The 15,283-nt window shown below is 35.8% G+C and overlaps 1 protein-coding gene across 1 annotated transcript in view; it reads left to right on the top strand.

Moving 5' to 3' along the window:
* ARHGAP15 (Rho GTPase activating protein 15) overlaps positions 1–15,283 on the top strand; it is a 678,200-nt gene that overhangs the window by 450,662 nt on the left and 212,255 nt on the right. Inside the window, exon 10 of the mRNA XM_052635885.1 lies at positions 14,032–14,109. Coding sequence (XP_052491845.1) covers positions 14,032–14,109 — 78 coding nt within the window. The remainder of the gene's footprint in view (positions 1–14,031; positions 14,110–15,283) is intronic.

Raw genomic sequence — 15,283 nt, 5'->3', positions numbered from 1 at the left:
TTGCAAAGAACCATCTTGTATGTGATCTAAACAGGACTTGGGGTCCTGATATGCTTAAACAGTCTTGTAAGTATCGTTTCTTTGTGTCTGGAATTTGGCTTCCCTAATCCGCTGTAGAAGCAGCAGCCAGAATGGGCTCTGTCTCTCACCTGAATGCTAAGCAGAGCCAAACCATCAAAACCCTCCAGGAAGTAGCTAGCCAAAGGGTCTGAATTAGAGGCACCTCCCCAAAGAAGATCAAAAGTTATGCTGCACCAACACAGAGACACTGAGAAATGGTTGAATGTGTTCTAAATTAAACTGCCCTGGTGGTGAGCAGAGATCTGCCAAAATCTTTCAATTAATCACTTTTACCTTCAGGGCAGAGTTAGGCCTAAGAGTATTTCAATAGGTTTTTATTGGAACAGGGTTGTTTCAGATATTAAACTATGTTGCACAAAGTAAAAATAATGTTATTTTTAAGTTGCTACTCTTGTTAAATAAAAGTTGGCAAGCATTCTTGGGGCCTGTATTGTGTCTGTGTATTTGTGTATGTGTGTGGCTTTTTCCTGTGCCATAAGCATCATTGATTTAGAAAAGTGAACAGCCGTGAATTAAGTGGTAAATATATTCATATAATCATTTTCATTAATAAGATGTTATAAATAATAGAAGAAAAGTTTCAAGTGTCTAATTCTTTACAATACAATTGAGATATTTTTTCCTACATCTTCAGCAGTAAGTTAATTAGAATCACCTGCATTTCCTTGGGTGGACACCAAATGGATTGCAAACAAAAACAGATTAAAATAGCTGCTGGAACTCATGTCATACAGATGACAAGATTCACAAAAAGGACAACAAGGCACTGAAAATGTTCGCTTTTCAACCCGTTTTAGAGGAAATTGAGCTCTTGCAACTTCTCTGTAAAAGCTGCTTGTAAGTGTTTTGCTGAAAGGCTAGAATGGCTTTGTTTCTGATCCCTTGATGAGTGAGAGAAATGTTTAAGAAAGATCACTTTACAGAGAGATTCAGGCTGAAATGTGATGACTGTGATTCAAGCCAAGCCAAAAATTACAGTTCAGAATGAAAGGGGAGGGACGTGGTTTGGGAATCCATTTTCCCACATTCCTGAATCTCAATCATCCCAGCCAATGTTTTAAAAAAAAAGTCCAATGGAAAACAATGAGGTCACTTTGTTTAGATGTTTAAAAAAATAGAGGTGGAGGGATTGAAAAAAATGAGGGCAAGTATATAAATTTTAGATCAATATACGTTTCAACTATGATGGGATGAAAGGCTAGACTTTATATAACTATAATGACTTCATCAGAGAAGGAGCCGTTTTTCAGTGTTTTCTTCTTGTTTGTGTTGGTAAGCCTTTCATTGCATATCTTTAACTTATAAGAAAGTTTGTTGCTAGAATTTTAAAAAGAATAAAAGAGCGCATGGGCACAGTTTACAGGTCACTCTTCTGTAGCCCCCAAGCTTTCCTTAGAAAATGGCATTTTCAGGCAACTTGTTTTCTATTCATAAGCCTGCTATGGTCATGTACTCCTGTCTGGACCTCAGGTTATGCTGGCATAGTGAAGCGAAGTGAAGTTCGCTCAGTCGTGTCCAGCTCTTTGCAATCCCATGGACTATACAGTCCATGGAATTCTCCAGGCCAGAGTACTGGAGTGGTTAGCCATTCCCTGCTCCATGGGATCGTCCCGAACCCCAGTCTCCCACATTGCAGGCGGATTCTTTACCATCTGAGCCACCAGAGATGCAAACTACCAGATGATGGCTGACCAGGTTAGACTTATTTATTTTGAAGAAACACTCTGTCACAATACCAAAGGAATGATTTATTTACATCAGCATGATCACAGCATAACGTAACAATAGAACTCAGACTTACAAGAAACTCAGAGGATGATGAGAGGAGCCAAATACCAATTTCAATCTCTATATCTTCCAGACACAAGACATTTTCCTTGAAGAAAAATGCTGTCAGTTAACAATATCGATATTCAGAATCATTGGCCAATATTTCTCTTCAAAACTAAGATTTTTTTAAAAAAAAATAAGCATCTAAGAGAGCTTATTAAAGACTATTTCTAGGTACTTTGTTTTCTATATTCTAAAAATCATTTCAGGTGGTTATCTTTAGTCTTATCAAATCAGAGATTAGGATTCCTAGTGAAATTTCACAAGCATACTCAAGCTTTCTTGAGGTTCTTCTTGCTGCTGCTGCTGCTAAGTTGCTTCAGTCTTGTCCAACTCTGTGCGACCCCATAGACGGCAGCCCACCAGACTCCTCAGTCCCTGGGATTCTCCAGGCAAGAACACTGGAGTGGGTTGCCATTTCCTTCTCCGATGCATGAAAGTGAAAAGTGAAAGTGAAGTCACTCAGTCGTGTCCGACTCTTCGCGACCCCATATACTGCAGCCTACCAGGCTCCTCCATCCATGGGATTTTCCAGGCAAGAGTACTGGAGTAGGGTGCCATCGTCTTCTCCATGAGGTTCTTCTTACTTTGAGTTTATTTCCAATATTATTCAGGTCGTAAGTTAGTTATTTATACCACCCTTCAGACTCAGAACTCAAATTCTCTGCTAACTTTAAAAAGATACATGAGACTCAATGAGTAAAAACAAGGGACCACATTTGGGATAGCATTCTTGGACTGGCATTTCATTTTACCCAGATATTAAACAGGGCATACAAATGGCTTTCATCTATGTCACACTAACCATACTAGAAGTTTTTCCCCTTGTCTTTTCCATTATTTACTTATATTTAATAGTTCATAAGTTAAAAGGTGGACTTCCCTGATGGCTCAGATGGCAAAGAATCCCCCTGCAATATGGGAGACCTGGATTCAACCTCTGGGTAGGGAAGATCCCCTGGAGGAGGGCATGGCAACCCACTCCAGTATTCTTGCCTGGAGAATCCCCATGAACAGAGGAGCCTGGCAGGCTACCATCCACAGGGTCACAAAGAGTCAGACATAACTGAGCAACTAAGCACACACACAAGTTAAAAGGTATGATTTTAAAGGCAACTGGTCCAGTGGTAACTCTGAATGGTCTATGAGTTGCATTAAATGTATGGAGGTGATATGCAAAAATAAGCCTAATGCATAAAAATAATCAGAGCAAATGGAAACCGGGACCTAGCCCTCAGTACTCACATGAGTTTTCACAGGACTTTTCATATACTATTATCTGTGTTTCTAGTTGATAATGGTATGCATGTTCACTGTGTGTGTATTCAGTCGTTCAGTTGTGTCCAACTGTTTGCGATCCCATGGACTGTAGCCTGCCAGGCTCCTTTGTCCATTGAGTTTTCCAGGCAAGGATACTGAAGTGGGTTGCCACTTCCTACAGGAAGTGGGGATCTTCCTGACCTAGGGATTGAACCCATCTCTTTCATCTCCTGCATTGGCAGGGAGATTCTGTACCACTACTGCCAACTGGGAAGCCCATACTTGTGCATTTGCAATTATGAGACAAGTAGTGAAATAATATTGCAAGAAGTATAAATACAAGGGAGAAATTCCAGTAGTGAGGAATGACAGTGCACAGTGATGCGGATGTTTCTGTGTTTCTGGTAACATTTAAAGAATTCAGTGTGATTCTTCTCTACATGGTGGAGTATTCAGTATCCTACCTTAAAAGAATTGACTATATGGGAAATAAATGGTTTTCCCAATTTTTTCAGCAATGTAACTCTTTACAAGAATACTTAATAATAAGTAGGACAGCTAGCTCTTCCTTCCATACACAATCCCTAAGTATTAACACTGCAGATCTTTTCAAGGCATAAGTGGTACAATATGGAATGAGTTAAGAAATGTGATCAGTAACACTCTTAATACTTGGGATATTTTATCCTTTGCCTCTTCCAATTTTAAGTTCATCTTCCCAGGCTCCCAGGCTACCTAAGACATTAAGATTGCACAGAATAGCAAATATGGCATGATAAAAAATATAGATATATAGATGACTGATAGAAAAATGATAGGTAAATGATTGATAGAAAAATAATTTTGCTGGTAAAGAACCATCCTGGCAAATAAGGAGATGCAAGTTTGGTCCCTGGTAGGGAAAGATCTCCTAGAGAAGGAAATGGCAACCCACTCCAGTATTCTTGCCTGGGAAATTCCATGGACAGAGGAGACTGGCAGGCTACAGTCTATGTCATCACAAAAGAGTCACATATGACTTAGTGACTGAACAACAATAGCAACATAGGCTACAAAAACAATATAAAATAATGTTTTATTTATTATCATCACAGTATCTAAACAGTCTTCTCAAGGGAAAAAAACACCCTTCTCTTGGTGACCTCTCTTCAATCTAACATGCTTTTTTAATTTATCAACAAATACTGTCTCTGTCATATCTTTGGAAGACAAAATTCTTCTTTTCCATATGAATCCATAAAATATCTGATAGACGAAAAACTTATTTCATTCATAAATAAGTAACCTAAAATGGACTGCTACCAAAATCAAACAAAAAAGTAAAGGAAAATTGATAATAAGTATTTTGTCATGATATTAAGAAGGAAAACAAACATTCATTGCAACAATTGTCTTTATGAAATAAGAATTCATTACAGAGATACAAGGAAGGTAGGAAAAAATCAAAATAAGATAAAAGGTTAAAGGAACAATGGTTCAAGCATAAAAAAGAATGAAATAATGTCATTTGCAGCAACATGAGTGGACCTAGAGATTGTCATACTGAGTGAAGTAAGTCTCACTTATATGTGGAATCTTCACTTCAGTTCAGTCACTCAGTCTAGTCTGACTATTTGTAACCTCATGGACTGCAGCACGCCAGGTCTCCCTGTCCATCACCAGCTCCTGGCATTTACTCAGACTCATGTCCATTGAGTCAGTGATGCCATCCAACCATCTTATCCTCTGTCGTCCCCATGTCCTCCCGCCTTCAATCTTTCCCAGCATCAGGGTCTTTTCAAATGAGTCAGTTATTCACATGAGGTGGCCAAAGTATTGGAGTTTCAGTTTCAGTGTCAGTCCTTCCAATGAACATTCAGAATTGATTTCCTTTAGGATGGACTGGTTGGATCTCCTCGCAGTCCAAGGGACACTCAAGAGTCTTCTCCAACACCACAGTTGAAAAGCATCAATTCTTCAGCACTCTGCTTTCTTTATACTCCAACTCTCACATCCATTTATGACTACTAGAAAAACCATAGCTTTTACTAATTGGACCTTTGTTGGCAAAGTAATGTCTTTCTTTTTCATATGCTGTCTAGGTTGGTCATACCTTTTCTTCCAAGGAGCAAGCATCTTTTAATTTCATGGCGGCAGTCACCATCTGCAGTGACTTTGGAGCCCCCCAAATAAAGTCTCTCACTATTTCCATTGTTTTCCCATCTATTTAGCATGAAGTGATAGAACCAGATGCCATGATCTTAGTTTTCTGAATGTTGAGTTTTAATGTGGAATCTTAAAAAATGGTTATTTACCAAAACAAAAAAAAAAAGGGTTCATGAAACAAATAAAAGAGAAAAATACACCAAATAAAGCAATCTCAGTAATAAAAGGAACATTGTCAAAACCGTAAATGACAGTAGAAACTTCTGATGACAAAGAAAAATACAGGAGTGAGAAAAAGATGAGGGGTAATCTGATCCTGGACCCTATATTAACATATTCTGCCAGCATTAGATTTAGAGACACATAATAAGTGTTTTAAATATACTTAATTTTTCACACATCCGTCATTTAGATTATTATTGAAAAGAAAACTGTATACAGTGGTATCTTTGCAATCTAGTGAAACTTTTGTTTTCAGCATTAGAAAATCTCTCTATGAAAAATAACTAAGGCCCCCATTCAAATTTCCAGACCAAGAAATCATGTTTGAATTCTCCTTCCTCAAAGATCATCCCAGTGAAATAAGAGAAAATATATGTTGGGAAAGAAAAACAAAGAACAAGTGGTGCTGAAAAGAGAAAAAGTGCCATCAGCAAACAAGAAATAAAAATTCCAGGAAGACAGAAAGCAGATGGGCTCAAACAAGTGAACATATTAGAGCAAAAGAAGCATCATTCCCAGACACCATTATTAGGTTCAGTTCTTGCTTGGGATGTCCTAGAAAATATCCAACCTTAGAGTTGACCAAAAAAAAAAAAAAAAGCAACAACGGGCAACAGGGCAGTAAGTAAAGTAATGCACAAAATATTGTATCTAACATGTCAAAAGCTGAGTCCCTCTCCATTTGCCTTGAATCAAGGAAGAGAATAGGTTCAACTGAGAATAGGTTCTACAAGGACAAATGAGAGGATGCTGGCATCTGAGAAGGAAGGCAGTGGAAAATGAAATGTCTCAGGTCTTCTACAAAAGACACAGAATTGGAGAACTTTGTTCAGAAACAAAATAGTACAAGTGCTCCATAGCCTGTATAAGTCCTCCTTGCTTGGTAGCTGAAGATCTCTAGCCTGCTATCTGTGTTGTGCTGTGGTTAGTCACTCGGTTGTGCCTGACCCTTTGTGACACCAAGGACTGTAGTCCGCCAGGCTCCTCTGTCCATGGGGATTCTCCAGGTAAGAATACTGGAGATGCCCTCCTCCAGAGGATCTTCACAACCCAGGGATCAAACCCAGGTCTCCAGCATTGCAGGCGGATTCTTTACCATCTTAGCCACCAGGGAAGCCCAAGAATACAGGAATGGGTGGTCTATCCCATCTCCAGGGGATCGTCACAACCCAGGGATAGAACTGGGGTCTCCTGCATTGCAGGCAGATTCTTTACCAGCTGAGCTACCATGGAAGCCCAGTCTACTATCTACTCAACACTGGTTCATCCTCACTCAACCTGACAATTTAAGATTGGAGCCTGTTGTGGGACATAATAATAATAATAGTGTACAAATACAGAAGTACCCATGACAGTCATTTATTCTAGTTAATTTGGTCTCTTGTCAGAGGAGTATTCTGATATTTGAACATTAATCTTAAAGAAGTTCTAGATGGAGTGAAAAGAAAGAGTAGGAGGAAGGATATATAATGCAAAAAATATAAGAAAATGTTTTCTGATTGAAGGTCTAGATGTAGACACATCTGAGTGAAATTTTACTTCTACAAGTTAAAGAGAAAATCTTTTTTAAAACCTGATGGTAAAAGAAATTGACCTGCAAAGCATCAAGAATCAACTTGATATCAAACATAACAGCAGAGATGCTAGAAGATATGGAACACTGCCTTTCAAAGTTAGAAAAATTTAAAAATGATAAAACTCAAATAAATACTTGAATTAACAATTAAATATGAAGCAAACAGTCTTTTTAAAAAATGGTTCATTTGTAATGCTGTGTTACCTTCTTCTGTATAGCAAAGTGTCTCCGTGGCACTACTGGTAAAGAAGCTTGTGACACTAGTGGTAAAGAATCTACATGCTAATGCAAGAGACATAGAGATGTGGGTTCCACTCCTGGGTCAGAAAGATCCCATGGAGGAGGACAGGGCAACCCACTCCAGTATTCTTGCCTGGAAAATCTGTTGGACAGAGAAGCCTGGTGGACTACAGTCCATAGGGTCGCAAAGAGTCAGACACAACTGAGTGACTCAGTATGCATGCACACATACATTTATATATACATATATATAATGCATATATACATATTCTTTTTCATATTTTTCCATTATTATTTGTCACTGTGTACTAAATATAATTACCTGCGCTATACGGTACGACATTGTTTTTATCAAAAACAGCCACTGAGATAGAAGAAATAAGAAAATTTACCAACCACACCCGTCTGCAAAAAAAAAAAAAAAACATAACTCTTAAAAAAGAAATCCAAGAAGAAATAATAGTAGAATACAAGAGAAGAGTAGTAGTTGACTCTGACATTGAGCTGCACCATCCAATATGGTGGTCATAGACCACATGTGGTTGTTATTTAAAATAAGGTAAATAGAAATTCAGTTATTCAGTTGCATTAACCACATTTCAAGTATTCAGCAGTCAGCCTTATGTGGCCAGTGACTGCTGGTCTAAATAGTTAATATAGAGAATATTTCCATAATCATAAAAAGTTCTATTGGACAGTGCTTAACTGAAGAAATAAAGAGGGCTACAATGGAAGAAAACACATGAGACTCTGACTTTGATGAGATCTCCTTTGTGAAAAAAAGGTTAATGTGGGACCCAATCACAGTCACTTTCTTATAATTAGTGACTAATATTAACCCATAGATAAGCCACAAAATATTTATAGAGAATAAAACAAAATGTAAACTTCAAGAGCATAAGCAATAATAACAAAGAATAAAGTTGGAAGTTATGAGAGAGAAGAGAAGGGTAAGGAAAAGTAAAATGCAATAAGTTCCTTATTTTCTTATACACAGAGCTAATTTGGTATATTAAGATATAGAAATAGACAAGTGTAATTAATAACAAAGAGAGAGTACATAGATAAGTGGTAGAAACTATAGACTCTTTATCTTTTCTGATAAGGAGTGAATAAATACCATTCAAAGTCAATAAATTAATAAACAGAAATGTGATACATTAACATAAAATAAGTAACAACAAAAGAACTGAAACAGAACTGTTAACAGTGACTGTCTTTGGACAGCAGGATGAGGTATTTACTTAGGTTTCATTGTATTAATCTTGTGTGGGTTAGTTTTCATTTTTACCAAGGAAGTATATTGCCTGTATAGTAAAAAAAAAATTTTAATGATTATTATAAAGTCAAAGATTTTCATATAAAATAAAATCATTCTTGTTTGACAATCAGAATTGTGTCAACTGCTTTTAAGGTAGTCATTCTTGAAGGATGTGTATCTCACAATAAATTAGTAATAAATAAAGCCAGCAAAAGGTACAGGATAAATACAAGCCATTGAGACAGAGTAGAAATTAAATTTAGAAAGAGTTTCCAATTATATCCTGTACTCTCAGTCACTGAATTTAAAGTGTGTGATCAGATCAGTTAGCAATATAAAGTTGGAAACACTTCAGTTTAGAAGAGGAAATATGTGCCATTCAAAATGGTACAAAACCTCTCCTCAAATACATCTCCGAAACGAAGCAGGACCTTTAGAAGAATAGAAAAAGAAATGGGCAGCACTCTTTGGGGGCAGTCCGGGTGTTCCTCTGCTCAGTTGTTCTTGCCAGAGGGAGAAGCCAGAAGACCAAAGTATTACGAGAATGACTCTTTTTGCAGTAGCTCTGGCCTCCTAGGAATTAGGAAGTGCCATAAATCTCAGGAGAGAGACTGTGCAGAATTCCCAGCCCATATTTCAGACTTCAGAGGTTCAGATGCATTTTGTTATATTCCAGAAAAACAAGCAGGCTTTTTGAGCCTACCTCTCAACCAGTCTCAAACTCTACATCTTCGTGGTTTGTCCATCGTTTGAGCTACCAAGAATGCTACCTAATCCACAGTTTGCAGCTATTTTTAACAGACTCATCTGCATTGTTGAAAACTACCCGTATTTTGGCAGAGAAGTCCGTCAACTCTGGAAACAGTGTTGGTCTCTTAGCTTTCCTTTTGGAAAGTGTCTAAGATTTATGGTGGGAATTACTCATGACAGCTGCATTCTTTCCACTGGGCTTAGACCACCATTTGGTCTAATAACTCCTAATTGTGTGTCTATCCTAGTCTAAGCTTCTTCAAAAAAAAAAAAAAAAAGAAGGAGGGGAAGGACTTTTGAAACCCCCCTGCAGCAATACCCAGAGATTTCTGTCAATGGTATACACTATTTTGGAACTTAAGAGTGTCAGCTGATGAGGAACAAATAAAAGACATTTCAGTGAATGTGCATTTTTTAAGAGAATTTTTCATCAACATTATATTAATGCTGGTCTGATAAAAATAAGCCCACAGTGTTTTAGTTTCATTGTGTTCCCAAAGTATTTTTAGCATAACAGGCAAAATTCCTGTCAGCATTTTCAGTCAGAGTATTTTCTTGAAAGAAGTACCTCGTAAAGTGATTTTTCTCCAGACTTCACCAAGGCACAACATGTGTACCTTGAAGATATTGCTCATTTAAAAATCAGAAGAGGTCTAATTATATTTCCAAAATAAGTAGCTTCCAATCCAGCAAGGATAATGTGGTCATGAAAAGGATGTCCAAATCCACCAATTTACATTGGTTTGGTTTGGCATGACTTTCAAAGTTCTTGGAGCAAAAAGAGGATGGCACATGAAACTTTGTAATTTGGGTTCAATTCACAGAACTTGGGGTTTGCCATTCCATGAGCTGTTCAGGGAAGAGCTAATCAATTACAAGACTGTACCTATGTAATTTATAACTGCTAAAACTCACTGATGTGTTCCAGCTTATTTTGCAAAATGTAATAACCCTCCTTTTTAATATCTGCTTTGTCATTTTCACTCTATTTATGTAATTTAAAAAGTATGATAGCAGAGGAGCATGAGCCATTCAAAGCAGGAGCCACAAATGTCAGAGATTGTTATCCTTCATAAGATATATGGTGTTGATATATCTGAATCTAGAGGGCTTGGAAGTTCTGTCAAGTTAGATTCAAATTGCATCTAATGTATTTTGCTTTACTCCTTTATGCTTTCTGGTTTCTATCGTGAGCCACAGAGCAGTTTCTCTGCTGTGACTTAGGTCTGCAACCACAGTGGTCGCACTAGTCTGAATTATCCTCCCTGTCTCCATTTCCAGCACTCCGTTCTTTTATTCCAGAAGAAAAGTGGCTTATTAATTTAGGATGAGGCTGCTTTGTTTGAACAGTAGAGTGCCTTCCAATTGCTCATATGTAATATATTCAACCCATACTGCTCTTTCAAATGTTTTTGATTACTGAAGTTAAAAAAAAAATAACTTCTACTGAAATTTATGAAAGATCAAAGGGATACTTCCTATGTAGTAACATCAAATTTCTATAAGAGAAAAAGTTTTTAGGTAGTAGGGAATTTCATTAATTGAAATTCAGTTTAAAGCTCTAGACAACAGATGCATTTCAATAACATTTAAAATAATATTAGAAAAGAAAAATTTCTAGCTTCAAAAAAAGTGTACTTGATTTTATACCTATAGAGACATATTTATTAAAATGAGGCTTAATTAAGGTCTTTATTTGCAAAAAAAATTGTTAGAATTCAAATGATTGTATTTACTATTGACCCTGGATAAAGGTCCAACTAATTAAAATGTTTTTTCAGTTTATTGTAATTGTTGTTAATTGACATTCCATTTTTAATCATTATTTTAAATAGAGCTAATTTGATTTCTTTAAAAAATACATATTAAGATTTCTCATTTTGGAAATGTAGATCTGCATATTCCCTCAATATTTCTATTTTTCAAACTAATTTTTTCTCAACTTCCTTCAGAACAACTGGTAACTCACAGGGAAAAAAATCAAGATAATTTTCATTTAGGGAAATTTTGTGATGACAAGCAGATGACCTCATTCACCATTCATGGTTCTGAATGACCTTTGACTATTTCCAAACCAAAAAACTATCATCAAAGACCCCAAAGTTGCCATTAATAAACATTTATCTGTAGACAATATGGAGCCACTGAAGATCATTTTGGAGAATAGCTTCAAAATATTTTTTGTAATGGCTACTTGTTCAGAAATATTACAGATACCCCCAATAGGAAAAAAATTGAAAGGGAGACACTTACTTGAATGCATAAGTTCTAATATTCTAAAAAGCTATAACATTTTTTAAAAACACAGAAGTTAAAGTTAAGTCAGAAAGATTATCTACATGACAAAGCAAAGAAGAAAATGGTATAAAATTACAAAGTTCTGAGCACACGTATATAAACTGAAGACCAACATAGTCCAGTGCAAAAACTGAAAATCAAACGTTGGAAAAGTTTTAATTGACTATCACATTTAAGTTTTCAAGTGCATATTGTGCTTAAAAACAAACTGGAGTGCACTTTGATTAATGCAGCTATTTTATACATCAGGAAAACAAGGACACATTTGATTTTTATAAACGTATGTGTCTTAGACATTTTCACCACATACTAATAGGTGTTCCACCTCATGTAAATTCCTCATAAATCCGTAGTTCTCAGGAAGGGACAGAGGCTTGCTAATTTATTGTTAGACTATTCTAGAACCACAAAACTCACACCAATTAATGCATTTGTTAATAGCCATTCAGTTTTATTGAAATTGTATACAAATTATTACAGGAAGAATAAAACCACAGTGTGGACTAGTACGTGGGGCACAGAGGATTTTTCAGGCAGTGAAAATACTCTGTATGATGCTTTAATGATGCATACATGTCATTATCCATTGTCATTATGGGAGCTTCTTAGGTGGCGCTTACGATAAAGAACCAACTTGCCAATGCAAGAGACATAAAAGACTCGGGTTTGATCCCTGGGTTCAAAGATCCCCTGGAAAAGGGCATGGCAACTCACTCCAGTGTTGCTCTCTGGAGAATCCGATGAACAGAGGAGCCTGGCAGTTACAGTCCAAAGGGTTGCACATAGAAACAGCTAAAGTGACTTAGCACGCATACACATGTCATTATACGTTTGTCCAAACCGATAGACTGTACAACACCAGGGCTGAACCATAATGTAAACTATGGACTTTGGATGTACTGGTGGTGTTTCCTCAGTTTTAACAAATGTATCACTCTGGTAGGAGATCTTGACAATGGAAGAGGCTATACATGTGTAGAGGCCAGGGTTAGGTAGGAAATCGCTGTACATTTCCTTCAATTTTGATGCAAAATGAAAGTTGCTCTAAAAATAATGTCTTAAAACTGAGTGAATAATGGCTTTGATTTATGCCATTAGTACTAGTATTACACATTATGTCAGTCTGTACTAAGTTACTGATGATATATTTTGCACAACAGCAGAAATGTTCTTACTATAAAGTACATAAAAATAGAGATTGTAAAACAATGAAGGAATTCATTTCACATCAGTAAAGACTTTAAAAAGACTTTATTCTGTTATACCATGACAGTAATTTTTATGTTTATATAATACTAACTATTGTGAATAACAATGTTTAACAATGGTCCTATATCACCTCCTTAGAGAAGCTGCTGAGGTGCTGACCTCTGTGTTAACTGGTAACCTCATCTAAGTGTCTTTGAGGGCCTGGGCACGTCAAGGAATATGCAATCCTGATATTAAAATTATGTTATCAACATTACTTATCGACAATAATAGTTTCTGAATAAGTGTTTCTCTTTTCATTTTCCTGTTTCTCCATTTTCTTCTTTTTCATTAACTGGGTCATGGAAATAACCAGATGATATAGATATAAATAAATATGTGAAACACAAGCAGTTGATTACCCAACCTACTGCCAGGATAAGTTATTTTTAATTATAGATGACTAGTTTTAAAATAATCTGAAACTGTTGTCACTATCTTGTCAAGGATTTCTTTTTATTTTTCCCCTCTGTAATGGAGTATCCCATTACCTACAATACACAAGAGACTCTCAAAGTAGTTATACATTGAGAGTAGAATTTTTGTTCTGTAGTTTCAAATAATCAGACCAATACATGTTATGCCGTAGGGACTGCATGAAAAAGAAATGAAACCAAATGGAAATGGATGGAATCCCTCGGAATAGAATAAAATGAATAGAATAGAACAGAATAAGAAGAGAATATGAATAGGAGAAAAGGAAGAAAAGGAGAGCGAAAGAAGAGAAGAGAAAGCAGTAAAGGAGAGAAGGAAGGAAGGAAGAATTTTGAAGGAAGGGAAACGTCTCAAACACCTTGGGTTACTTTATCTCTCCAACAAGGGTCAATAATACACATATACATGAAGGTTCTTCTGCGTACTCCACTCTCAGCTTGATTTCAGTCTTTGGGAATGAACCATAACCATACTGTGAAATTCCATGCTACCTACTGCTCTGTTATGTTTCAACCACAATCAAATTTGTCGATGGTTAGCTGTTACTGAGCTTAACGAGTAGTTTATTTGGATTGAAATATTGAAAACTACTTGCTTTAGGAAAAAGAAATTTGTTAATTATTATTTTTCTTTTATCATCTCAGTCTTAAATGAGTGCATATAAAACATGCCCTTTTGTTTTCAGGTCTAGATGTTGATGGAATATATCGAGTTAGTGGCAATCTGGCAACAATACAGAAGTTAAGATTTATTGTCAACCAAGGTAAGCGATTTCTTTACTTCAGACCTTTTTTCAAGTAGTTTCATCTCTAACAATACTTCACACTCTCTGCTGTGTGTATTATGAATATAGTTTATTCGAAGATGAGTATAATAAAAAGGACTAGCTATTACATTATGTGAAATAAATAACAAGTGAAATACGAACTAAAAATGAAGAAGAGAATAATGAGTAAAAAAATAAACCAGCTTTGAAAAATGTTGCTGACAATATAGTACTCATTTAATATATGTTGATAATTGAATAAATAAAAGAACAGTGGAAAATGTAAGAGTCAAAATCACAAATGTTAGAAAATATATAATTGGTAAGTAAAATAATAAAAATTATGAAATACATATATCATCAAAGGATTACAAACTAGAACATCAATGAAATACTACTACAAGTGAAATACATAACAAGTGAAATATGAACTAAAAATGAAGAAGAAAATGATGAGTAAAAAAATAAACTAGCTTTGAAAAATGTTGCTGACATATAGTACTCATTTAATATATGTTGATAATTGAATAAAGAAATGAATAGTGGAAAATGTAAGAGTCAAAATCACAAATGTTAGAAAATATGTAATAGGTAAGTAAAATAATAAAAATTATGAAATACATATATCATCAAAGGATTACAAAGCAGAACAACAATGAAATGCTACTATAAGCCTGTTAGAATAGCTAAAATTTAAAACACTGACAGCACCAAATGCTGACAGGGATGTGGAGCAACAGGAACTCTCATTCATACTAGTAGAAATGAAAAATAGTACAACTAACTCAGAAAATACCTTAGCAGTTTATTATGAAAATAAACTTTTTCTTACCTTATTACCCAACGGGTGTACTCCTTGGTATTTACCCAAATGAGTTCAAGTCTTACGTCCACACACACACAAAAAAACTGCACAAAATATTTTCATTAATTTTATTCATATTGATAAAATTTTAAGGCAACCAAGATTTCCTTTAATAGGTAACTAGATAAACAAACCATAAAACATCCCTATAATGGAATATTATTCACTGATAAAAAGAAATGAGCTATCAAGTCATGAAAAGGCTTGGAGAAAACTTCACTGCATATTGCTAGGTGAAGGAAGCCAGTCTGAAAATGCTATATACTATATCATCTCAGCTATATGACATTTTGGAAAAGGCAAAAC

This window comes from Budorcas taxicolor, chromosome 2 (assembly GCF_023091745.1).
Source record: "Budorcas taxicolor isolate Tak-1 chromosome 2, Takin1.1, whole genome shotgun sequence".
NCBI lineage: Eukaryota > Metazoa > Chordata > Mammalia > Artiodactyla > Bovidae > Budorcas > Budorcas taxicolor.
Note: the sequence above shows the minus strand (reverse complement) of the source record. Positions and strands in the feature narration are given on the sequence as shown.